A 23,578-nucleotide genomic window follows, 5' to 3' on the forward strand; every position below is an offset into this window, starting at 1 on the left:
GGCCGGTATTTGGCAGTGCCCATGGTGCGAGGCAGGATTAGGGAGCAGGTTTGAGACCCTGTAACCAGTACAGCGTCTGGACACTTTCATCTATCACAGTAACACCCTGGGCCTTTGAGACTAGGAGAGAGATGGTATCTCTTTCATGGTGACCCAGATGTCCTCACTGGGGGTCATCACACTGGTGACAGGGACACACCTGAATGGGGGGGGCAGCCAGGAAGGAATCCAGTTAACCCAGGGATCCACCTTACACATGTCTGCTAAGAAGCCCTTGAGGGTGGGGGGGCGGTTAGCCAACATGCTACAGTGTTGCTATAGGACAGTAAATGCTACAGCAACACACAATTCCACATGCCACACACACGCGTGTCCATCCACACTAACCCCGTCAGCCACAGCTTCCAGAATCCCGCTGCCCCTACGCAAATTACCGCCCGAAACGGGGGGGTTCCGGGGAGTGAAACATTAACCACTACATAACCCTATATACATATACTCCTCCATTCTCATGTTTTTACGTCTTTTCATCTTCACCTAGTTAATGAGCTTATTTGCATGGAAGTCCTTCATTTTCCAGTTGAGTTACCCAGTACGTGTTAAACTTCCTCGATTTCCAGTCATCACACAAAGGAATGATGGGGGGGGGGGGGGGCGGGGGGGGGGGGGGGGGGGGGGATGAAAGAAAGACAAAAGGGGAAAAACTTTTATCCGTTATCTTGAATATTAAAGACTGACAAAGTTCTCCAGACATGTCAAACGTTGTATAAAAAACTCCCAGTATGCAGGGTTGATCCACCCTCGGTTGGTGCCCCTATGGCCACTGAATCAGAGGCAGCATTAGCCCTACCATATACAGGTCATTAATTTGCGTATTACAAACATTACTGAAAGGGCACCAGGAAAAAAAAACATCTTCAGTATTTAGACTATGTGCCCCTCCCCCAGTCCTGATTGGTCACTTCAAAAAACAGGAACAGGAAGAGCGCACCTGATTAGTTGCCATACATTCAAGGGGGGAAGAATCATCAAATCCAAGTGCTTGAATGGGTATCGCAGTGCATGGATGTGGGGGGGGGGGGGGGGCACAGCACCATTACTTGGGGGTGCTGGGCTTCTTGGGGGTGCCGGGCCGCTTGCTCTGCCACAGGTGGCCCGGGATGGTGAAAGCATCCACGCTCATGGACATGGTCTTGGACGGGATGGCGGTGAACTGCTTGCGATCCGAGCTGTACTTGTAGATGGACTCCACCATGGAGGAGCAAAGCACGCGGGGCCCGATGCCGGCCAGCCGGACCAGTTCCTCCGTCTCGGGGTTCATGGTGTAGACGGCACGGAACTGGCAACTGGAATCCCGGAACAGGATCAGGAAGTGGTTGGCCGTGCTCTTCTCCATCTCCTGGTGATGGGAAGCCAAAAGTGAGAATGTGAGGAGGCGTGAACGCCCAGATAAACAGGCAAACAGATCAAGAAGGTCGGGAAGATGCTCAAGCAGACCCACCTCTACGATCTTCTTCTTCTGTGCCTCGTTGACCTTGCCGGCCAGACAGCACCGGGAGATGGCGTTGTGGATGATGAACTTGTTGGACTTGAAGCTGGGCTCTTTGTAGAGCTTGGGTCCTTCAGACATACAGACACACTCTCAGTATACAACTGGCCAATCTGAGTCACATACAAGAGAAGCACATGCTGAGAACTGGTGCCCCAAACCCCCAGCCCTCGGTGGATTAGACTCTGTACCAGTGTATTCTGGGACGGAGGCCGGCGAAGACACCGTGGAAGCGACGTCCCAGTCCTTGTCGCCATTCTGACTGGCCAGTCGGCTTGGTGACATCAGCCTTGCAGGCGAATGAGATCGGCTGGTGGAGAAAGAGGGGACGACTTAATGGCTGAGGCACGAGGTGAGGCCCCAGAAGGGGGGCCTGGAGAAAGGTCCGAGCCGAGCTGGGGGGGGCAGTTACCTGGGAGATTTCCTGACGGTCAGAGTCCCACTGTTTCCCGTGTCATTGGCCATGGTGGACAGGCTGAGAGTGGAGTGGGAGTACACCTTGTTGAGCTTAGAGCCTGCAGGTAACAAGGGAGGGGGGTTACTGTAGACTGAGGTGGGCACGTGCGGAGAGGTGGGTGCGTATGGGGGAGGGGGGTGGCGGCCATTTACCGATTGAGCCTTTGGCAGGGCTGCGGGACAGAACGGAGTCGTCCCGAAACACGGTCTTGGGACGCTGCTTCTTGACGGCGCGTACAGTGGTGGGCTTCTGCCGCAGCACCTTGTCCAGGTCCTCCATGATCTTCAGCTGCTGCCGCCGCTGGTACTCCTGCCGTGTGAAATCACCTCTGCGCTGGGGGGTACCCTCGGGGGGCGGGGTGCGGGGTGGCGGGGGGGTGCTGGCCGACGGGGGCCGGTCCTCTGCGCCCGGGGTGCGGGAGCCATCCGAGGCAGCCAGTCTTGGGGGGGGGGGGGGGGGGCGGGGTCAAGTGAGGGATGAGGTGAACGGTGTGTGTATGTGTTTGCTCACAATGTCATAAAAACCTGTTATTCTGACGCTGTGGGAACCATTTCTTCAGTCCCCATCAGGGGAAACTCCATTTTATAAAACTAAAAATGCCAAAAATCTTGTATTTTGTTTGGCTACTTATGGTTAAGGTTAGGGCTTGGTAGGGGTTAAGGTTGTCATTGTTGGGATTAGGGTATTTCCCATAAAAATGAATGGAGAGTCCCCACAAATATATGAATACAAAAGTAAGTGTGTGTGCATGCGTGTGTGTGTGTGTGCGCACTTATGTGTCTCACCTGGCCTCCCTCTCCTTCTCCTGTTCCTGTCTCCTCCTCTTCATCTCCTCCGCGCGCTTCTGCTGCTTCTCCAGCAAGACGGCTCTCCTCTGCGCCATCTCATCCTCTGGCCGCGTCTCATCCTCCTGCAGGGAGGGGGGGGGGGGGGGTGTAAGGGTGCCGAGTTACTGGACGGATGGACATGGGGGGCATATGGACGGGGGGAGGGGAGCGGCAGCATGGGCCCTGACCTTGAAGAAGAAACCAACGCCAGCCCTCTGCTCGGGCTCCGTTTGGTCGCTCATGGAGTCGGAGAAGCCGTCGGTGGCATCGTCGGGTTCCTCGCCCCGCAGAGAGGATAGTGGGATCTCGATCAGGCTGCTGCGTTTGCCCCCAAACGGCGCCGACCCGTCACTGTCAAAGGAGCACTCGGATGGTGCCCCAGAGCCGCCGCCGATCCCCGGCTCCCGCCTGGCCAGCCCGTCCAGGTCCATGGGGACCGCTATGGGCCCCTCACTGGAGCCCGTCTCTGATAAGCTGTCATCGAGCAGCCGCCCAGGGGTCTCCGGGGGGCAGTCCCCACCCAGGCTGAAAGAGGACGTGGTCTGCACCTTGCACTGGCGGGGGGACACCCTGCGCAGGTGGGGTAGCGTGTCCACGTTCTGCGGGGGGGTCAGGACGCGCGTCAAGGGGGGGAATTTCAGCTCCACGGGCCGGGAATGTTGCTGCTGCTTGGGGCTCTTGGGGGGTGCCGACTGGGCCCTGCGGTGGGAGGTCTGTGGGGACTTGGAGGGCGTGGCCTTGCGGGAAGGGGAGGGGGAAGCGGAGGAGGCGGCCACCGGGTGATCACGGGCCGGCTCCCTGGCGAATCGCGGCCCCGTGCCAGCAGACTTGGTGTCGCCCGGGATGACCCAGGCCTGTGTGCCGGGGGCAGCGCGGCCCCCCTTTTTGCGGAGCAGCTGGTTCTGCTGCTCGGACAGCCGCTGCATGTCGGTCTGCAGCGAGCTCAGTGCGGCGCTCAGCTTGGACACCGCGCTGTTGTACTCCCCCAGCGGCGCCGGCGCCGGCCCCATTGAGAAGGTCACCTGCTTCTCCAGAGTGGGCGGGGCTTCTACTGGCACAGGACCCTTCTGGTCTTGTGCCGGCTCCTCTCCCTCCTGCGAAACTGCCCCGTCCGGCTCTTCTGGGCCCTCGGCTGTTGGATTCTCGCCTGGCTGATGTTCCCGTTTCAGCTGTAGGAAGGCGCTTTTCCCCAGTCTCTGCCGGTGCTTGGCAAAGATGGCCTCAATGCGCTTCTTCTGGGCCTCGATGGCCCGGCGCCGCTCCTCCAGTCGCACCCCCAGCTCCGACATCTCTGTGTTGAGGGCGGGGCTCTTGCCAGGGCTCTCCTCCGACTTCTGGGCCCAGGTGGTCATGGGAGTGGGAGGGGCCTCGCTGGTGGGCGTGTCCGGCACCAGCTTCTTCTTGCGCTCTGCAAAGGTGGTCATCCGCACGCCGCTGTCGGGGCCATCGTCGCCGTGGGGTTCCGAAGGACGGCCCAGCGGCGTCACAGCGTCCACTGGCGTGGCTCCCTGGGTCTTGGGGAGGTCCTCAGAAGCATCAGAGTCGACACTGCCATCCCGCAGGACCGAGTCATCATCCCGAGAGCCCTCCGAGGTTCGTCGGCTCCGCCTCCGGCCCGACTCCCGATCTTCCCCAGCACGGCATAGGATACCCGGATGGGCTGGGGCTGAGGAGCTGAGGGGGGCCGGGCTGCCGTCGGGTGAGTGCAGGTAGAAGCCATCGGGGGCGCCGTCAGGGTGCAGTCGAGGCTCCAGCTTGCTCTCGTTGTGGATGATCTGCAGTGCCTCCTCGATGGTGGGCAGGTCCACCCCCTCGCCCAACCCGTTCTCCAAAGCCCGGGTGGGGCGCGCGTGTGTGCTCCATGAGGCCCGATGTGACGCCTGGGGCCCAGCGGGACCCGGTTCCTGGTCCAGGAGCTGGCTGAGGTCCTCCGGTGGAGTGTAGGCAGGCCGGCTGGTGGGATTCAGGCAGTCGGAGCTGGCAGAGCGGGTGATGGAGGCAACGGGATTCCCCATCACCACCTCCACGTCGCTGTCCAGGCCGAACGGGATGCTGAAGGAGACGGCGGAGGAGAGGGGGCGACTGGGGGAACAAAGCGAAGAGGTGCAGGTACAAATGTAATCATCCCTCTGAACCCAAAGATGTAATCAGGAGTCGCCATGAGAATCAGGAGGCCTACCTACCTAAATGGCTTCTTACTCCATGTTTTCCCAAATCCTTCTGCAGAGAACATTAAAAATCCTGTCAGAGATGCATGCAGGTGCATGGGAAGCACAGACACGCAGAGGTACGCGGCGGAGGAACTCACCTGGGGTCATGGGTGAGGAGACGGGCAGAAAGGGCGCTTTGAACGGGGAGGGAGAGGCACTGAAACGGGGAAGCGGAGAGAAACAGAGAGTGAGTCACAGCTATGGTCTGCCGGGGTCACGCTCATTCTCACCGCGCATACCCAAAGTGCTAATGCACAGCAGCGACATTAGGTGGCGTAGCGGTTAAGAAGCAGCTGCTTATGCTGACCTGTATCCAGCTGCTCAAAGTCACTCTGGATTAAAGTAACCAGCCCGTAAACTCAAGGCAACAGCAGAGTGGAATTTCAGGAAATAAATAGGGCTGCTTAAGGGGATTTCCAGCATCCTGTCCCAGGCTAGACAGAGGATCTCCTGGATCATCATACCTGTTGCTGCCGCTGTTCTGGGTAATGCAGTCGTTCAGGCCAGAGGCATCTAGATGGCACACAGAACATGTCTCATCAACACAATCATGACTAGTATGTCCCTAATCAGTCTCCAGTGCCACTATTAGGGGATAGGAGATGGACCTTACTGAACAGGCCCCAATACAAATGCATTAATAGTCCGTGTCCCAGACCCGACCACATTTTCCTGTTCTGGTACCTTCCAGGTCCAGAGGTTCTAGCGGTTGGACAAACTCGGGCCGCCGCACCTCAAACCAGTTCAGCAGCTCTGCCACAAAGCTCATGATATTGGCCTGCAGGAAGAGGCAGATTTAATACAGGAAGCCCAAGGTCATGTGACCAACAAAGTAACCTTATATGGCATCACCATCCAGCTCACTGCATGGAACAATATATTACCGTAATACACAATGTGCCTTTCGGATACATAATGCTACGTGCTATACAGTCTTGTACCTGGAGTGGCGGTGGGGTGTAGAGTAGGTCCTCCAGGGCTAGGGGGCAGCAGCTATGCAAGCAGCCATCGCAAAAATCCCGAATCAGCTGCAGGTTGTAAAGGCTATCTGCCACGGACATTGCGTCCTTCAAACACAGATCTGTCAGATGGACAGAAGAGAGGAGAGGCATTACGTACCCTCCTAGGGATTGTAATTAACCAGGGTGGGGGAGGGGGGGGGGGGTCATGGAAAAAGTAAGCTACTGTTAATGATGATCACCATTTGGGAAAAAGGCCCTAATGGACAATGACTCTGTAGTCATGGCTACAGACAGAGATTGAGAGTCCCAGGGGATTATGGGAAAAGAGGTCATGGGAAATGGCTGTGACACCGCGGATGTCACACTAAGACCAGACTATTGAGGGATAGGGATAGCCTACTGGAGGAGCAGGGTTGGGAGGGGCGCACCTTCCAGATGCAGCAGTCTGGGGCAGTAGTAATGGATGAGCGATGCAAGCGCACAGCCATTAGCGAGGTCCTTCACACCGGCCACTACTGGGAAACTAAGGGGGTGTCTGGGTGCCATCTTATCCTTCCTGTAACGATTCTGAGATGGAGAAAAAGAGAGAGAGAGAAAGCAAGTATGAACAAGGCTCTGAGGACCCAGGAAGTCTGGGTGGGGGTCCATAACATCTGAAAACTAAAAGGCAGGTCCTCTGAGCTCTATAGCCGTCTTCCCAAGGCCTGTCTCAGCGGCACTTTCGCACCACGACCACAGCAGGACCGCAACGTGACCACACAAAAAAATACCCCACAAGGTAACAAATATATGGATCTCTAACAAAGAGGCAAACAAACAACATGAAAAATTAGAGACACACTCGGTCCTGCTTTAGCTGTAGTGTGAAAATGCACACTGTGCATCCAGAGGAATGGTCACACTGCGCCAACATCCAGGGGCGTGACCCTCCAGAGTGCCCTGATTTTATCCGGAATTAGCCACGAGATGCTGCTAATTCTGCAAAACGACAAAATCAGCAAAAATCAAATCGCCCGGCCACTGCCCTCACCGCCCAAGCCAAAAGTCCGCCAATCAGACGCCCTGTTACAGGAAAGCACGAACTGACAGCCAGACTCGACCTACCACACACACACCACACATGCATGACAGGCACGGCTCAGCCAATCGCAAGGCACGGTCAAGCGAGATGATGCGACGAGGCACGGGGACGGGCCAATGAGAAGATGAGCTGAGATGGATGGGAAGCCTCAGTGCTGGAGACCGGGCAGGGTGGGGGGGGGGGGGATCAAACCACTCCCAATCGATGGGACAGGTCAACCTCTTCACCCTCCTGAGCTGTTTAAACTGGGGGGGATGGGGACGCTGCAAAGGGAGCCCCCTGCTGGACAGCGCGTGAACTCTTGCACGGAGGCCTCGCCGACGCACACAGACACGAGACGCACGCACAGGGACGATGGAAGGTGCCGGGCTGTGCGGCTGCGTGTACACATGGAGCGTATCGGGCGGCCCCCCTGTGCCGCCAGCCCCCTGCGGGACCTTACCGCTGCCTTCGTGTCCTTCGTCTCCCTCACGCAAACCGTGAAGGCCCTCTAGACGCAGGACGGCAGAGAGAGGAGAAGCGTGAGAAAGGCCGGAGTGATATAAATCGCAAGGAAAACGCCAGCGAAAGGGACCCTCGAACTCCTATAATGAATGTAAGGGCTGCAAGATGGCCGCCGTACGGGACACGCTGACAGACAGCGGGAAACAAGATGTGATTAATAACTGAAGCTGAAGCCCGGCTGGGAGTTTGGGCCTCCAGGGGTTAGTTTATGGGTGGGCGGTGATGAGAAGCAGGGCTGTCTGGCCCCTCTTTAAGAAGGCTATGGAGTCTACCGTGTCCCCAGGGTCCTAGCACCCATGGAGTTTCTACAGATGAAAACTGGCAAGCTTTTGCTGGTTAAGGTCAACCCCTGACTTGCCATTCAGATGCATAATGTTACATGCTATACATTCTTGTACCTGGAGTGCCGGTGGGGTGTAGAGTAGGTCCTCCAGAGCTAGGGGGCAGTAGTTATGCAAGCAGCCATCGCAGAAATCATGAATCAGCTGCAGGTTATAAAGTGGCCACCTAAAGTGGACTCGGATTGGACAAAACCCAATAAAACCCTCATTTACTCACCCCGTGAAAAGGGCTCCGGCTGTCCTACACAAGCTAACATCCTTATAAATGTCATACTGCAATCTAGCCTTAAATTAGCGACTCAGGTCCCAACCAACATCGTCGTAGTGCTTCTACCCATTGAGGTCCATTGGACCCACCCGGCCACGCCCTCTGACATCAGCGGGAGGGGAAAAAAACACAGACAGGCCAGCACAGAGCGGCAGCAATGGTGGCGGCGCCATTCCAGCACACTGGCAGCAGGGGGCGACAGAGAGGGGGTGGACCCAACGGCCTGCCGCCCGCATGTGAGGGAGCGGGAGAAGTGAAAGCGTCATGAAAGGTGGCAAAATGAGACTTACAGGAACAAGCTTCCAGTACCAGCGGGTTGGGCACTGCCAGAGAGCAAGAATGTCGGAAGACAGGAGGAGAAGGAGGAGAAGGAGGAGAGGAAGACAGAGGAAGAGAAAGGATTAAAGGGCTTTAAATGCACTAATCGAAGAGCTAGTGGGAGTGTCTGTATAAGAGTGCAGGAACACAGATTAGGTCATCTTTGTGTCTATCTATCTATTTAATTGTATTTCTTTGCTGGAGTGTAGGGTTATGCATTGTGAAGTCAGTCTGGGTGCACATTTGACTGGTGGTGCGTGTGTCTGTGTTACTCACAGCAGGTTGTACAGGCTGTAAGTCTGGGCTGGGATGAGGTCTCTTGGTCAGTTCTTCACTCTCTCTGAGTCTCTGGTTCAACTGCAGGACACGAACATTGGCAAATGACACAGAGACAAGGCGTGACGCCACGGAGACACACACAGATATACGGGAGATGATGTGTCGCCGTAAGCAAACGCGAACAATGATTGGATGGGGCGGGGCCGGAGCACTGGGGGTGGGCGGGGCCAAACGGTGGCGCCGGACAAATCAGAGCAGAGGAGGGAGGAAACTGACAAGGTCGCAGACCTACCCGGTTGACCCAGTAGAGAAGGGCTTTTTCCCATTCAGGCTTGCCTCCCGGCTGCTCGACCTTGCTTGGCATCTTCGCCGCCTTCAGGGTCTCCGTGGCGCCCACGGCCATCAGGGCGTCCATCACTGCCAGGTGGGCAGTCTGTGCGGTCACAGAGAAGAGGGGGGGCACTAAGAGCCGGGTACAAGTCGAAAAGGGAGGGACAGGGAGACAGTGGGGATGGCTGCAGCACAGCAAAGGTGGAGATGAGGCTTCAAAAGTCACAGAGGGTTACTGTGATTGACCCCCCTCCCCCAGAGAGTACTTCAGTGACCAGCTGCACAGTGGGACCCCACCTGGGATTTTAATGAACCAATCATCTATTACCTGGGCATCATCATGCAGAAAAATAGTCCACAAGGCCCTCTGTGGGCTGAGCGCACACCGTGCACAGGTGCCCCATCTGCAAGACCTCTTGCAGTTTCCTCAGGCACACAGTCACTATAGTGGAAATTGGCAGTGCCCTGATTCTACCACCAGGTGTCTCTGCTGCTACCCCCTTGTTGGATCTGAGTCAGCAATTACAAGGCTGTTTGCCTGTGCCACAGAAAGGAAAGCGGGAGGGAGGGAGGTGTGGGAACACCGTGGGGAATATCAGTTTGCTCAATGGGGTGGAAGATCAGCATGTCCTGAAACCAGCGTACGCACAGCACTCAAGCAGGTGCTGACCAGGGTCTTTTCAGATAAACATTTTCCCTAATCTCCTCTGACTCAAGTTAAAAAATTCCTGCCAAACAGCAAAGAAAAAAAAAACAAAAAACTTTAGCTGACAAATTAAAGATTTGTGTAAAAAAATAAATAAATAAAAAAATCATCTGCCAGGAGAAGCAGAATTGCAAAAAAAATCAAGTAATTGAGAGACTGGCTCAGCACAGTGGAGTAAGCAGGAAGTGGTGTCGCGCTGTAATGACCTCACTGGGGAACAGAGATCGGACTGTACACAGTTCCTGAAAGCCCGGGAATTCCACATCTGCTGCTGCTGTTTGTGTTTCCTAAGCAGCGCAGAGGAGAAAAAGCAGGAGGCGCAAGGTCAGGGGAAGGCGTGGAGATCAGGGCTGTGTGTGCTCGTCCGCGTACGTCAGCGGTTAAACGTCAATCCGGGAGCGCAGGGAAGGGGGGGTGGAGGGCCATCAGGGATTATCCATTAATCCAAACATCTGTACTTCCTTTCAGGGTCTTCTGTTCAGTCTAGAATGACCGGTCACACCCACTAGAATGAGTTTCAGTCACACCCAGAAGCTTCTCAGAAGGCCGACACGCCCCCCCACCAAGGAATTTTCACCTGAGCGTGACGGCCCTCCACCCCCCCAGTACCTGAGCTTGTCAAAGCTCCCTGTTTATCAGCCTGCTGAGTCGGAGGGAGCCTCTTATATGCTAAGGCGCTAACTGCACTAACCAGCGGCGGAACGTTCCCATTATGGTGTGTTTCCCACCTGCAAAGTGGTTTCACTGGTGTCTGCAGTGGGGGGGTCAGTCAAGGCTCTGAGGTCAGACTGGGGCCCATTCGCTTCAACCAACCCACTTCAGTCAGGTTGAGGTCGCATCGCAGATCAGTGGCGACCCATATCAAGGATACATTGGCTGCATCCTCTCCGCAGATGACCAATCCCATGATTCATTGCACCCCAAGTTCGTTCATGGAAGGCAAAGTAGCAAGCCGGTTCTTGCCAAGACCACAAATATGAAAAATTTTGCCTACTTGTTATTGAGAACTACCCATTAACATTAAGAAGAGAACAGTGCAAGAGAGTCCTGAATGCTGCACTAATTCTGCATAACCTGACCTGTCCGGTATTTCAGAGGCAAAGATCTCAGACCTAAGTTTTGGTCCAACATCTATCCACACTCTAACAGAGCAGAGCAGGTCTTGATATCTGCACATAATCCAACCCAAAAATGTCAAAGTGAGGGGGGTGAAACTGCATACTGGCAGCACACTGGAATCCACTAAGCTCCATCACATGCTCGGACTAATCAGAGTGGCAAAAGTATCATACAATCCCCCACAATGCACCTCTCCACAATGGCCAACATTCCTCCCTGCCACACACCCCTGGCAAATGCCAGCTCCAGAATGGAACACCTCAAAATGACAATTTACAAAATAAAGTGGTTTAATAGCACTCATTACCAGCAGCTACAACAAAAAAGCTTCAGTGTGGTGCCAGAGAGGGATTTACGCCTGCAAGAGCTATGTAACGTTTTTGAAAATTCAGCATCCATAACACCACACCCAGACATGGGGCCCAGAGCTCCCAGTGAACACAGAATACCTGTGTCTGTGTGTGTGTGTCTCAGTAGACTGTGTTTAGCAGACAGGGGGGGTGGTGGTCAGTGTGCACAGCAGATTTTTCAGTAATCTCCACAGATGCCCCCCCTCCCCTGGAATGAGACGACTGGATCCTACTCTTACGGCCCCAGGAGGATGGGCTCCCCCTCTGAGTCTCGTTCCTCCCAAGGTTTCTTCCTTCCAGGGAGCTTTTCCATGTCACTGTCGCCTCTGACTTGCTCTCTGGGGCTCTTTGGGCGGGGATAATGTCAAGCACTTTGAGACAATGTAATGTTGCATGTTGAGGGAGGCCAAAAGAGAATTTCCCCACAGGTATGCATAAAGTATGTTTTAGTTTTTATAGATACTTTATTGATCCCCGTGGGGAAATTGTTTAGATACTTTATTATTATTATTATTTTATTATTATTATAATAAAAATGCGCTATACAAATTTTACTGAACTGAATACAAATTTCATATCAGACAGTGATACATCATTGTGTGTGGACAAGTATCCTAGTCAAGAATAAATATATTTTTACCATCCGTCCAATCGTCTATCATGGCCAGGGTCACATGAGGCCCTGGAGCCAATCCCAGGACACAGACACGGCCAGGCTGGGGTCCACCCTGGACAGGATAGTTCATCACAGGGCCCATACACACAAACCCAATGGGTGATTTCGAGATGGCAGTTAATCTAACTGTGCGACTTTGGACTGAAAGAGACAACCCACAAAGCACAGGGAGCACATGCAAACTCAGGGGCCACAGACGAGATTCGAACCCGAAACTCGGGGGTTGAGGCAACGGCATTTGGACACCGAGTCACTGTGCTGCCCCCACGTCTGCAAAATCTAAGGGAATTTTGCTGTGCAAAGGATACCGCTATACAATGTAAACAAAACATCCTTCCATTTTCTGGAACCACTTATCCTGTTCAGGGTCGCGGGGGGAGCGGAGGCTATCCCAGAGGATACAGGCGCAAGGCAGGGAACAACCCAGGATGGGGCGCCAACCCATCACAGGGCACAAGGCAGGGAACAACCCAGGATGGGGCGCCAACCCATCACAGGGCACAAGGCAGGGAACAACCCAGGATGGGGCGCCAACCCATCACAGGGCACAAGGCAGGGAACAACCCAGGATGGGGCGCCAACCCATCACAGGGCACAAGGCAGGGAACAACCCAGGATGGGGCGCCAACCCATCACAGGGCACAAGGCAGGGAACAACCCAGGATGGGGCGCCAACCCATCACAGGGCACAAGGCAGGGAACAACCCAGGATGGGGCGCCAACCCATCACAGGGCACACTCACACACCTATGGGCAGTTTGGTAACTCCAATTAGCCTCAGCATGTCTTTGGAGTGTGGGGGGGGAACCAAAGTATCCAGAGAAAACCCCACGACGACACGGTGAGAACATGCAAACTCCACACACATGGAACCCTGGCGGACACTCGAACCCGGGTCCCAGAGGGGTAAGGTGACAGTGTTAGCCACTGTGCCGCCCCACATAAACAAAACAGAAATGGTAAAAACTAAAAAAATTACATTTCCATTATGCTTTTATGCAAACTGACAAACATCTTTGAGAGCAGAGTCAGATAATCCCTGGAGCGATTGCAGTTAAGGGCCATGTGCAGGGGCGCCGACGTCAAAAGCACCCGGCTGACCCTGGGATTGGAACTGGTAACCTTCTGATCACAGACACAAGGTCCTAAGCCACTGAGCCACACTCCGCCCCCAAAATAACAAAAATCCCAGTTGGAAGGGTAACCACTGCTAGTGTTACATCGTAAAATATAAGCAGAGCAGAACAATGCTGTACTGGCCTCAGAGGCCCGAGCTGCGCACATACACAGCAGCAAGGGGGAAAAAAGCTTTCAATTGCCAGCGCAGCTACAGGCTACCCACATTCCATGCCTGGCATAGCCCTGAAAACAGGCCGCACAGCCTTCCCTGGGAAGCCGGCACAGCTCCGCAGCGTTAGGGCTCACTCAGCTGTGCAGACGCCTGTTCAGGGAGCCCGAACACATAGAGGAAGCCCCAGGCCAAAGCCCCCCCCCCCCGCCGACAAATCACTCCTGAAACGTTAACCTGGGTTTGAGGAAACATTAACGGCAGACAGCACAGGGAAAACGGTCCAGGAACAGACTGGCTATTGAGGCTGTCAGAGCAAAACCACCAGGTTACAGATCAGCATTAAAAACACAGACCTGAAGACAGATACAGATCCTTGAAGCGTGCGACTTCTAATAAAGAAATAAAAATGATAGAACACATTTACAAAGAAATACTGAACCCATACTTGCGAAACGCTGACAAACTGTGCTGACAGGCATATTCTCCAACACCAGAGGGCTGGCAAGTAAACGCAACAAAAAAGCAACAACAAAAACACGCAATGGGGAAAACAGCAGAGGCTAACTTCATATTTATACATTTCAGATTTTCCCACTCATATTTTTCATTTTTCCCCAAACAAAAAAAGAGTTGCTTTGCTAACATTTCTGCCCAAAGTGATAATCTATATAATCTCCGCATCAAATGAGGCCCGATGTTTAGAAAGCAGCTCAGTCTTGAACCCGCAACCCCGCACGTCTGTGATGAACACGGTCCCCGTCATTTCAAACAGGGACTATGAATGACAATAGGCAGGTCCATGAAGATTACCGCTCTCCTCAGCGTATCGCGCTGGTGTTGAGTTTACAGCCCTTTCAGTAAAGTCTCTTTGTAACAGAGAAAGACATTGCAGAAGCAGTGGCGGGGACTGGGGGGGGGGGGGACAGCACGCCCCATCTGCGCCGGAGCCAGAGCACACACAGCAGCCCCTCGCGATTCTGCACACTGACCCACTTTCCCATGCATGATGCAGCCAGGCAGCACCAGCCGAGCACAGCTGCCAGCCCCATATCAGGTGGCACCAGCCAGGCAGCACCAGCCGAGCTCAGATCCTATCACCATCGCGATCTGTCAAGAACGTCGCTCACCACGGCAACCGAAAGTGGCCCGCTCTGCTCCTGGGTCAAAGGTCAAGCCCAGACAGACATCTGCAGCAATATAATCTGAAATTTTACTTTCTTTTTTTTTTTTTGATAATGGAACATATCCGCTTCCTCTTACAGCAGGAAGCCTTATAAAAGATTGGAAGCGGGGGAGTATTTAACAGTCAGAGAAGCCACACGGAGCACATCGCTGGATTGATCATCACTACACAGCTGCGGGGAGCTTGAGACACACAAACATCTCTCTCTCTCTCTCTCTCTCTCTCTCTCTCACACACACACACACAGACACACACACACACACACACACACACACACACACACACACACACACACAGCAAATAAGGAGAAACACCACCCAGCTCTAAACAAGCTTCTTCCCTAGGTAATCTTACCATCTTGATAGGCTTATGTCGAAGGTCGGCCTCTGTCACTGGGACATCCTGGTCCTTTGGGGCCACGCCCCTCTTGGAGAGGAGCTGCAGGAGGGCAGCGTTGTCTCTAGGGGGCGCCGGAGCCCCAGAGTGGCCTCCTAGCAGCAGGCCACAGGCCCGGCAGTACAGCTCAGAAGACAGCAGAAGGTGCGTGACGGGGGGCTTGATGTGCTCCTGTTCATATTGGTCGCTGTAGAAGGGGTCCCGCAGCTCCACAGGCACGTCCTCTACGGGCAGAGATGAGGGACAAACAGCGCGTGAAGCCGGAGGTGCAAACGCTGCACGGCGCTCGGTATAGGGCTGTACAGGAGGACGCAGAGGACAAACAGAGCAGAGACGGCAAGCAAAAGCACATGGCCAAAGACATCTGAAGTGCAGGAAGTTACAATCACCCCCCCTCCCCCTCCCCCTCCCAGATGGTACTAATTATGCCAAGAGAGACAGACTGCAGGCCGGGACGGATTCAAAATTAACCCCCACCTCCTAATAGTGCACCACACCTCCCCGAGGCTGCAGTTATCTGGATGAGTGGAGAAAGTTCAGGTAAAACCACCAAGTTCAGGGAAGGGGGGGTGGGGGCGCCAACGACTGCCAGGGACGCACAGCATATCTCCCCCATGCCCCCTCCCTCCAGCGGTGACCCACATTCCGCTGTCCTTCCCATGTCCTGGCGTCCAGCCGGAGGAGCTCGGAGTGGGACTCGAGGTGGTCGGACCAGCCCCCGGTTCACAGCGCCGGGGGGGGGGGGGGGGGGGGGGGGATGGGGGGTGTTCAGAGAGGCTGCTTTCTGGGGCTGTTTAAGGTGGCTGGACAGGATCCCAGTCCCGGAAGCTGGTGGAGTTTATGTAGAGCTTTGTAGAACATTTACATTCTGTGTCAGTGGAGCGGGGAATGCAGGACTGCGTCACACAGACACAGTCAGACACAGACAAACACACACTGAGACACATAGAGACAGATACACACACACACAGTGATAAATACACAGACCGAGACACAAAGAGAGAGACAGACACAGATGTCTGAACCACAGACTCAGGCAATCCTGAAATCCAAGGCACCCCCCCTGTCCACCTGTGGACCCCAAACGGAAGCAGCCGCAGTGAAACCTGCCCCCCCCACCAGGAGCCCAGTCCAGCTGGTATTACACCACAAAGTGGCCACAGGGGGACGCGGGGGGGGGGGGGGGGGGAGACGCAAAATATTCTAGCGTCCAGATTTCAGAGCGATATCATGTCCTTTGACACTTGGCACCTCTTCCATTGTTTTGGAAGTGGGAGGCAGCCGGGAATAGCGGCACAGGGAGAAGAATGGGGGGGGGGGGTGAATGCAAAGCGGGATGCAAAGGCCCAGCTGTGAGTCAGATGGGCCGAGCTGATAGGCTGCTCATTTCCATGTGGGCGGGGCCTTGCTGCTCACTGTTACGGTAAGGGACCGGGACCGCAGATGGACGGCTGTTACACAGAGACGTGGCCGACACCCTACAGAAGTTGGCTGACACTTCCGTCAGGTGTAAAGCTTCCAGAAAGTTCCATACCCTGCAGCATAGCCCAATATAACCGTTTCCTCTTCAGCGGGTGGATCCTCGCCTCACCTGACAGGTATCAGGACGGAGGGGGAGGGAAGACAAGCACAAATGGCATGTGACTAAACTCCCTGCAATCCAGGTCAGCTTCATGCTGCCATCTTGGAAATGTACACGGACGGTGGAGGGGTTCAAAGGTCAGGCTGATATTTTTTCCTGTACAAAAACAGGACTCCAAGCACACCCCCTTATCTGCCTGGACTCTGATTCTAAAACATCTGACCAACATCTACACACACTAACCAGGAGGGGGCGCATCTCCCAGTTTTTGTTAATATGACATTTTTCAGGTATACTGTTACTGGGTAATTAATAATGGAAAACGGCCTTTCGTCGTGGCACATTTAAATCCCACGCCGTACTACAGGAGGAGCAGCAGGCAGGCGGGGGCTCGCAGGGGGGGGTTCGGTGACCTGTGAAGGCGGGGAGCCGCCCCAGGGGACGCCCGCTGTGAGGGTGGGGCCACAATGAGGGGCAAGGTCAGAGGGCATGGGGAGAGCCAGCGCCATGTCCGTCACGCATCACTGGGAAGGACGAACCGGGGCGAGGGAGGGGCCGACAGGAGCCAGATGCATTCTGGGATGGCTCGGCCCACAAGTGCCTGCCCTCAAACGGCATGTCGCCCGCCGACACCCTCAGAGAGTCCCGCTCTCCAGCACAGGCCCCCGCAGGACACCCTCCAGACTGCTGCGCGTCATTACAGAGCCGGGGGGGGGGAATGAGGATAGCTCACACGGGGGCAACCTTACCAGGGCAGTGACCCCAGGCTGAAAACCGAGGTCGCAGAGCCAGCCGTGGTCCGCCGCCCCCCCCCCCCACATGACGACACAAATGCTCTGGTGACTCAGAGCTTAAACATTTCAATTGCTAAATCGGATAAACGTGTTGTGTTGAGTCAACAAAGGATGCACGTTTGAGGGCGGGATGCACACGCGCACGCACACGCGCACGCACAAAGCACAAACACGCGGTCCGTATAAAGGCCGCATGGAGAACTTCCCTAGGTGTGCGTTCAACTGCATTCTCCATTCAGCCATTAAAAAAAAAAAACAAAAAAACACTGATTGGTGCCTGGAGTCTGTGTGCCGGTCGCCATAGGAACAGCACCGCTAAAGATTCCCTTTAATTAAAGGGACGGTGCGGGCGGGCAGGGTCGCACACAGAGCGTATCACGTCACCTCTGTTTTATGGCCGTGGGCACAATCAGGTTCCTGTTCTGTTTGAAGGCCGGCCGTTTCAGATGCGCTGTCCCGTTCTGTCTGACGCTCTCCAACAAACGCACCGCAGAAGAGAGGGGAGAAAAGTCCTTGGACACCATAAGAGAGGGTCTTCAGGCTCTTGGTTTCTGTTAACAGCGTCCTATCGGCTGTCCTGCCTTAAATACACTCGCCACCTTATCTCGACCAGGGAGAGAGAGAATCGGTAAATGAATAATGGCTCCCGTTCCGTTTTAATGCCCCCGCCTTATTCACCGGCCAGGGCACCCCCTCCTGGCCAGTCTCTGTGCCAGATTCAGGGCTCTGTTTCATTACTGTTATTACTTCCTACACAGAGGTTGGCTGCTTAGAAAATCAATTCTCGTCAAGCCCCATCTCTCAAAATCTCTGCCTTTACCGGCAGCCCCCCACCAACTCCAAAAGCCAATGGCAGAAGCCCAATCGCAGAACGTCCTTATTAGGCCGGGGGAGAGAGCAGTAGGCATATTATTGTTTATGTCCCCAGAACAGACCCTTATCCCAAGTGACGCACATACAGTACAGTGGGACGAGACACGACAATACGCAGGGCAGGAGATAGATTGACGTGGAGCGCCAGAAGGTGGCATAACAGTCAAGGGCAAGGACTTCCAGCTTGAAGGTCAATGTTCCTCATAATTATATTAATGATAATCCAGGGTTAAACCATTTGCTGAAATGACACTGGCTAAATGAATTCATTTCAGGTTTAATGACATGTTTGCGATCCACACTCCCAGTTCCTCAGTGCACAAAGCTAGTGCCTCTTCTTTACTGGTCCCACCTGTTCACTTCCCAGTCAGCAAACAAACACCGATGATGTTTCTGACTGGTAAAAGACCTCTGGCTCTTAATCAAGCGAGTACTGGTCCCCACGCACTACAGCGCCGTGACCGTGACGTCACCACAGTCCGCGTCGGCGGTGACGCAGCAGAGAGTGACTCGAATTACCCTGCAAACATCCAGGCCCCGGGCGGAGTACGAAGGAGCTGGTTTGGACCTGCGTCTGTCCAAAATGCTGCACTGGTGCTGGTCCAGACCTGAGCAAGTGCGTCAGCCAGAACTACCACTAATAAAGTCGGCCAAGGTAAACAAGCCGGTGCCAAGTGGGCTGACCTTTGACCTTTGTGCAGATAGACACACCTCCATTTACAGGCTGAGCTCAGTATAAATAAGGCGAATGTTAAAAAGGCATGTTTGCCTTGATGTTTAGGCAGAGCGCATTCAAGACGGTGAGGGAGGGGGGCAGGAGTAAACAGGGAGAGTAGATTATAAGGATCCCAATAAAGAAAATTAGAGACGACTCAGAGGGACTGAAAAACGGAGCCTTGCTGGACAACATCCACCAGATGAAAGTGCGTCAAAGTGCCATGTTTGGACTCCTCCATTACTAGGAGCTGGGGGGGGGGGGGGGGGGTTCAGCTTCAATTGGACTCCCTGGCAAAGAAGACGACAGCAGCCTCCCTCTCTCTCTCTCTCTCTCTCTCTCTCTCTCTCTCTCTCTCTCTCTCTCTCTGTCTGTCTATAGTGAGACCTAATTCAATCAGGCAGAGAACAGAGCCCCGTTCACACTGGGCCACGGCACAAAAAAAGCTGACCCCGTTTTGGAGCCTGGGAAGAAGGGGAGGGGGGGGGGGGTAGATGGTCGGGCGTGTATGGGCACACCTCAATGGGTGGCGCGTAAACAAATTGGAACGAGCGGCCGACGAAACCCGTTTACATTTGTATTTTAATTTATTTGACAGCCGCTTTTATCCAGTTTGAGGTGTAAATGAGAAAGCTGGGTTACACAGTCCCTGGAGGCAGTCTCGGGCCGTTAAGGGCCGCATTCAGGGGCCCCACGGTGATATCACTCTGCCAACTCTGGGACTCGAACCAACAACCATCTGATCACAGGCTCAGCATCCTACTTCTTCGTAGGCATCAGGAGCGACCCCCATCACCACTATACCAACCACCCTCCCAGTCGGCCACTTAAAAGCCAGCCCCCCCCCTTAGGGCCATGATGTCACATACAAACTATGTCATTAAAATGGACAAGCTTTCCGGGAAGAAGCAAAAGATCAGATTCAAGATTCAATGGGGGCACGGAGGGTGGGGACAGGGCAATCAAACATCTCGGATCGAAGACACCCATTACCCAGAAGGCCGAGCCACACGCCAGCACAGCCGTACTGCGTTCACCCCACTGTGGTTTACGTCGTGTCATGTGGGGCCAATCTAATCTGTCTGCCTATGCAAAACCCCGAGATACTGCGCTCATTTCCAAAAAAAAGAAAACCGGGGGCCAACCATGACCGTCCAGGGGTTTAAACACGGGCCTATAGATAGATTTCACATTTTAACCGCAGGGTAGAAATGGCACTTAACCTTGGACAGGACGAAAGGGAGGTGTACAGTAAACACAAGGCACGTGATGAAAATGTGCACCTCAGGACCGCTGCAGCCGGAGTGTAAGCCAGACGTTATTAACCGCAAACTGAAAGCAAGCAACAAGCCCCAGAGTTTGTACTCAGGTGCATGCAAAGCTACGCCGGCCTCGATTCACATGAAGGACTGGAGGACTAGGCGACCTTTGAGCGGACGGCCAGGGGGAGGGGGTACGGAGAACGGGAACGTTTTTCCCAGAACTGTCCACGTGAAGCTGGACGCAAAAAGCACCTCGAACGCCACACGTTGATTCGCTTAGAACACTTGCGCTCTCAGCTCTCATCCGACTTTCGCATATAAGTATAACTTTAGACTGACCCCACTTTAGGTCAAATTAGTCCATGGTAAACATCAACATTTAAAAAAAAGGTGTGCGTTTCATATTTTGAGTTATTTTTTATTAATATAGCTTTATTTATCTTATTTTATTCCATCCTTCTGTAATTTCATTAACCTGTATGTTAGTTGCATCTTTGTCTTATTTTTTTTTTATCTCATGTGAAGCACTTTGAGCTGTATTCCTTGTATGAAAAGTGCTATAAAGATTATATTATTATTATTATCATCCAAGTTTACAGTGTGCAATCGTAACACACCGTGACAAGAGCTTCTACCCTAATATCGCCTGTGAAGACATTTGTGACAAAGTGGGTGAAAGCAGCATTATGACAGTCCATGGATGAGGGGGCTTTAGCACGGATAAACGCTTTTTGGATTAATCCCATGTAGGCTAGATGAGATCGGTGGTGAGGTTTGAACACCGATGGAAAATAACAGTAGGCCCCAGTACTACGGGAAATAGAGAAACAATCGGGTCTTTTCTGCCCGCTATTTACAGGTGTGACTATGTACCTGTCACTTCAGCACAGCGATAAATCATTAATGCAAAATATACCCGACGGGGAAGATCTGAGTCGCACCACAATTACGGCCGATTCCATTAGTCGGCAAAGATTAACAGCGATCGACCGAGTGAAATGAAACAGCCGGCGTGTTGACACACGGAATAAAGGCAAAGGGGACTCAGGCCTAAGCCGAATCTCCAGCAACGCAAGCCGACCGCCGAAATAGACCGGTCAGCGTCATTAGGTATCCCGAAAGCCGGCGCACTCCCCGGTTTAAACTGCACGGTGGGCGTACATGCAACAAAAGGATGGCAGCGAGTGGGTGTGTGCAAGCCTGGGAGAGGTGGGTGAAGGCGGGCGGACCACCGCCATCCACCACAAATCATCTGCCAAACACAATTTCTGATGATCTACCACCGGCACAGTTCCTATAAGAAGCATGAACCACTCACACATGGCAATAAAAGCAAGGTTTGCGTGTCCTTTTTTTTGGGGGGGGGGGGGTCGCGGTGCATTTTCATATTAGTCAACCAAGGCAAGAAAAAAGAAGACACTGAACTGTCGGTAATCACGTCGAGTGGAATCTAACTGCATTAGGGTTAGGATAGAATATTACCCGCATATTTGTCCTATTTAAAGCTTCTTTTAAAAAATAAAAATAAAAAAAAACTGGGGGTCGATTCAAAAGATGCGTCCTATCCGCAATCAGCACATCTTACTCCAAATAAATCGGCTTGAGTTCAAGTAAAATACCACTGACAAAAGACGCGAAACACACAACGTGGGACGCCCGCCACCCCCAAGGCGAAACTACGACTCGATATTTCCCTTGGTAGTCAAACACACCTAATACTGGGTTTCTAGCGAGCAGATCCGAAGCGGATCAGACTGACCCCACTGGGGGCTTTCGCTTTGTATGTGCTCTTTCCTGCAGAGGTCCCAGGAGAGCCGACCGGGGACTGGTTTTCTGCTTAAACACTTCATCGTCCTCGGCGCCACCTATAGCCTTTTGTGTGTCCGAAATCGCTGAGTCTACATGGCATTTTTTTTTCTTTTACCTCCACGCCGGGGTTGATCATGACCGCTGACAGAAGGGAGAACAAACGCTGCCACAATGTAACGCCTAAGGGAAATATTCAATCAGAAAACGTAACACAAGCACACCTACCTGCACTGCCGTACGCTTTAGACAGAAGCCAGCCCAAACTGGCGCATATTTTCGCCCTAGTCAAATCGTACTGATCCAAAGGCTTGATGTCCGGGACCACGAAAGTCCTCTTCATCGCATTGGAATCCACCATAGCAAGATCCGTGGACGGGCGACGGGCAGGGGCGAACAGGATCGGGAGGTAGTGTCGTAAGAGGAAAATAAAAAACAAGGAATTAGGCAGTCATTCTCTTCGCATTACAAGGCATCGGAAGCGTATGTAGTTCGGTACAAAAAAAAGCAACAAAACGGCGCTTTGAAAAATGTCCCTTTTAAATCCAGATAAAGAAATCCGTTGGAGCCCTTTTTAAGAGATGATATATTCCTTAAGCGAATGCCCAAGGTCCATTTAATAAAAAAAAAAACTATATCTATTTTGACCCCATTTCACCGTCCGCCCATCGCGGTGCGATTTCTGCGTCGCGCAGCGAGTGCCGAACCCCTCCGATGACTGACCGAATTCCAGGTGATCCACGGGGACGTCAATCAAGCCGCCGGTCGTCCAATGGCGTTTGGGGAATGAGCGGACGCCAGGCGAAAGGGGCGGGCTCTAAGGCGTGCGAGCGCAACTAACAGGTACGATAGAGAAGTGCGCACCGAGACAGGTGTATGACAGGTAAAACTTGCCAGTGTTTACGCAAGAGCCTCTTTTATTTACAATTGTGTCAGGTTTAAATAGCCCGCTGTCTTTTAGCTACCGTCGTTAATCAGTGATATACAGCACGGAGATGTTTTGAAATGCAGTGTTTTAAATTGTAATAGACGCATCGTTTAACATTTCGTGAATCGGTAATTAGGGAAGGCACAGTAGCTTAGTAGGCAGTACTGTTGCCCCATATATCCAAGGTTGTGTGTTTGGAATCCCGCCTCGGATCTACATGTGTGGTGTTTGTCCGTGCTACATATAGGTGTTTCTAAACCATACGTGTGCATGTAGCCTGTGATACGCTGGCATTCTGCCTAGGGTCTCCCCCATGCTGCGTGGGATAGGCTCCAGGCCCCAACTCCCAATTACCCTGCCCAGGAAAAGCGATCGGAAGATGGACGACAACACTAGATAAGCTATTACTGAAAATAAACGGAGGAAAATGTGTATATTCGGGTAATGTTAGCATCTCACAGTTATAGCTCTTTTCGTTACCCCCGTTGCCGATAATACAGATGCGTAGGCATGTTATGTTTAACACCATTGCGGTTTCTACGAATAACACAGGGCCTACTGTAAATAAGTAGCATTACCTCAGCGACCGAAATTCGCCAAACACGGATGTCTGTTTAAGACAATGGAACCAGGATAGGCGCAGCTTTCTCCGGCCAAACACATTCCTGTTGGGCTGGGTGGGGCGCCCATTAGTCAGGGGATAAAAACTAGAGCATCACCTGTCTGATTAATGATCAGTTTCTACCACGGATCTCGGCAGCATTATACCCA

The 23,578-nt window shown here is 53.3% G+C and overlaps 1 protein-coding gene across 3 annotated transcripts; it reads right to left on the reverse strand.

Moving 5' to 3' along the window:
- Positions 1-668: 668 nt before the first annotated feature.
- camsap3 (calmodulin regulated spectrin-associated protein family, member 3) lies at positions 669-22,593 on the reverse strand. Of its 3 annotated transcripts, XM_072705194.1 has the most exons (19): positions 22,108-22,593; positions 14,806-15,071; positions 9,089-9,229; positions 8,794-8,874; positions 8,490-8,522; positions 7,529-7,576; positions 6,434-6,572; positions 5,985-6,124; positions 5,728-5,821; positions 5,508-5,556; positions 5,142-5,200; positions 5,017-5,053; positions 3,022-4,915; positions 2,792-2,916; positions 2,159-2,445; positions 1,962-2,064; positions 1,741-1,859; positions 1,502-1,620; positions 669-1,399 (listed from the first exon to the last, which is right to left on the reverse strand). In XM_072705194.1, exons 1-19 carry the CDS (start codon positions 22,238-22,240, stop codon positions 1,097-1,099), a joined length of 4,170 nt encoding a protein of 1,389 aa, XP_072561295.1. In that variant the 5' UTR covers positions 22,241-22,593; the 3' UTR covers positions 669-1,096. The 3 variants fall into 3 exon arrangements, with proteins under 3 accessions (XP_072561295.1, XP_072561297.1, XP_072561296.1); XM_072705196.1 differs by lacking the exon at positions 7,529-7,576; XM_072705195.1 differs by lacking the exons at positions 7,529-7,576; positions 8,490-8,522.
- Positions 22,594-23,578: the final 985 nt, after the last annotated feature.

The sequence above is a fragment of the Paramormyrops kingsleyae genome, chromosome 22 (genome assembly GCF_048594095.1).
Source record: "Paramormyrops kingsleyae isolate MSU_618 chromosome 22, PKINGS_0.4, whole genome shotgun sequence".
NCBI lineage: Eukaryota > Metazoa > Chordata > Actinopteri > Osteoglossiformes > Mormyridae > Paramormyrops > Paramormyrops kingsleyae.

Bases quoted from the DNA above. Each gene is read 5' to 3' on its own strand.
- camsap3 (XM_072705194.1), bottom strand. From the start codon at position 22,240: ATGGTGGATTCCAATGCGATGAAGAGGACTTTCGTGGTCCCGGACATC. The intron at 9,230-14,805 runs GTAAGATTACCT...GTGACCGCACAG, and splicing joins GACATAAGCCTATCAAGATG to ACTGCCCACCTGGCAGTGAT. The intron at 6,573-7,528 runs GTAAGGTCCCGC...TCTCCATCTCAG, and splicing joins CGAAGGACACGAAGGCAGCG to AATCGTTACAGGAAGGATAA.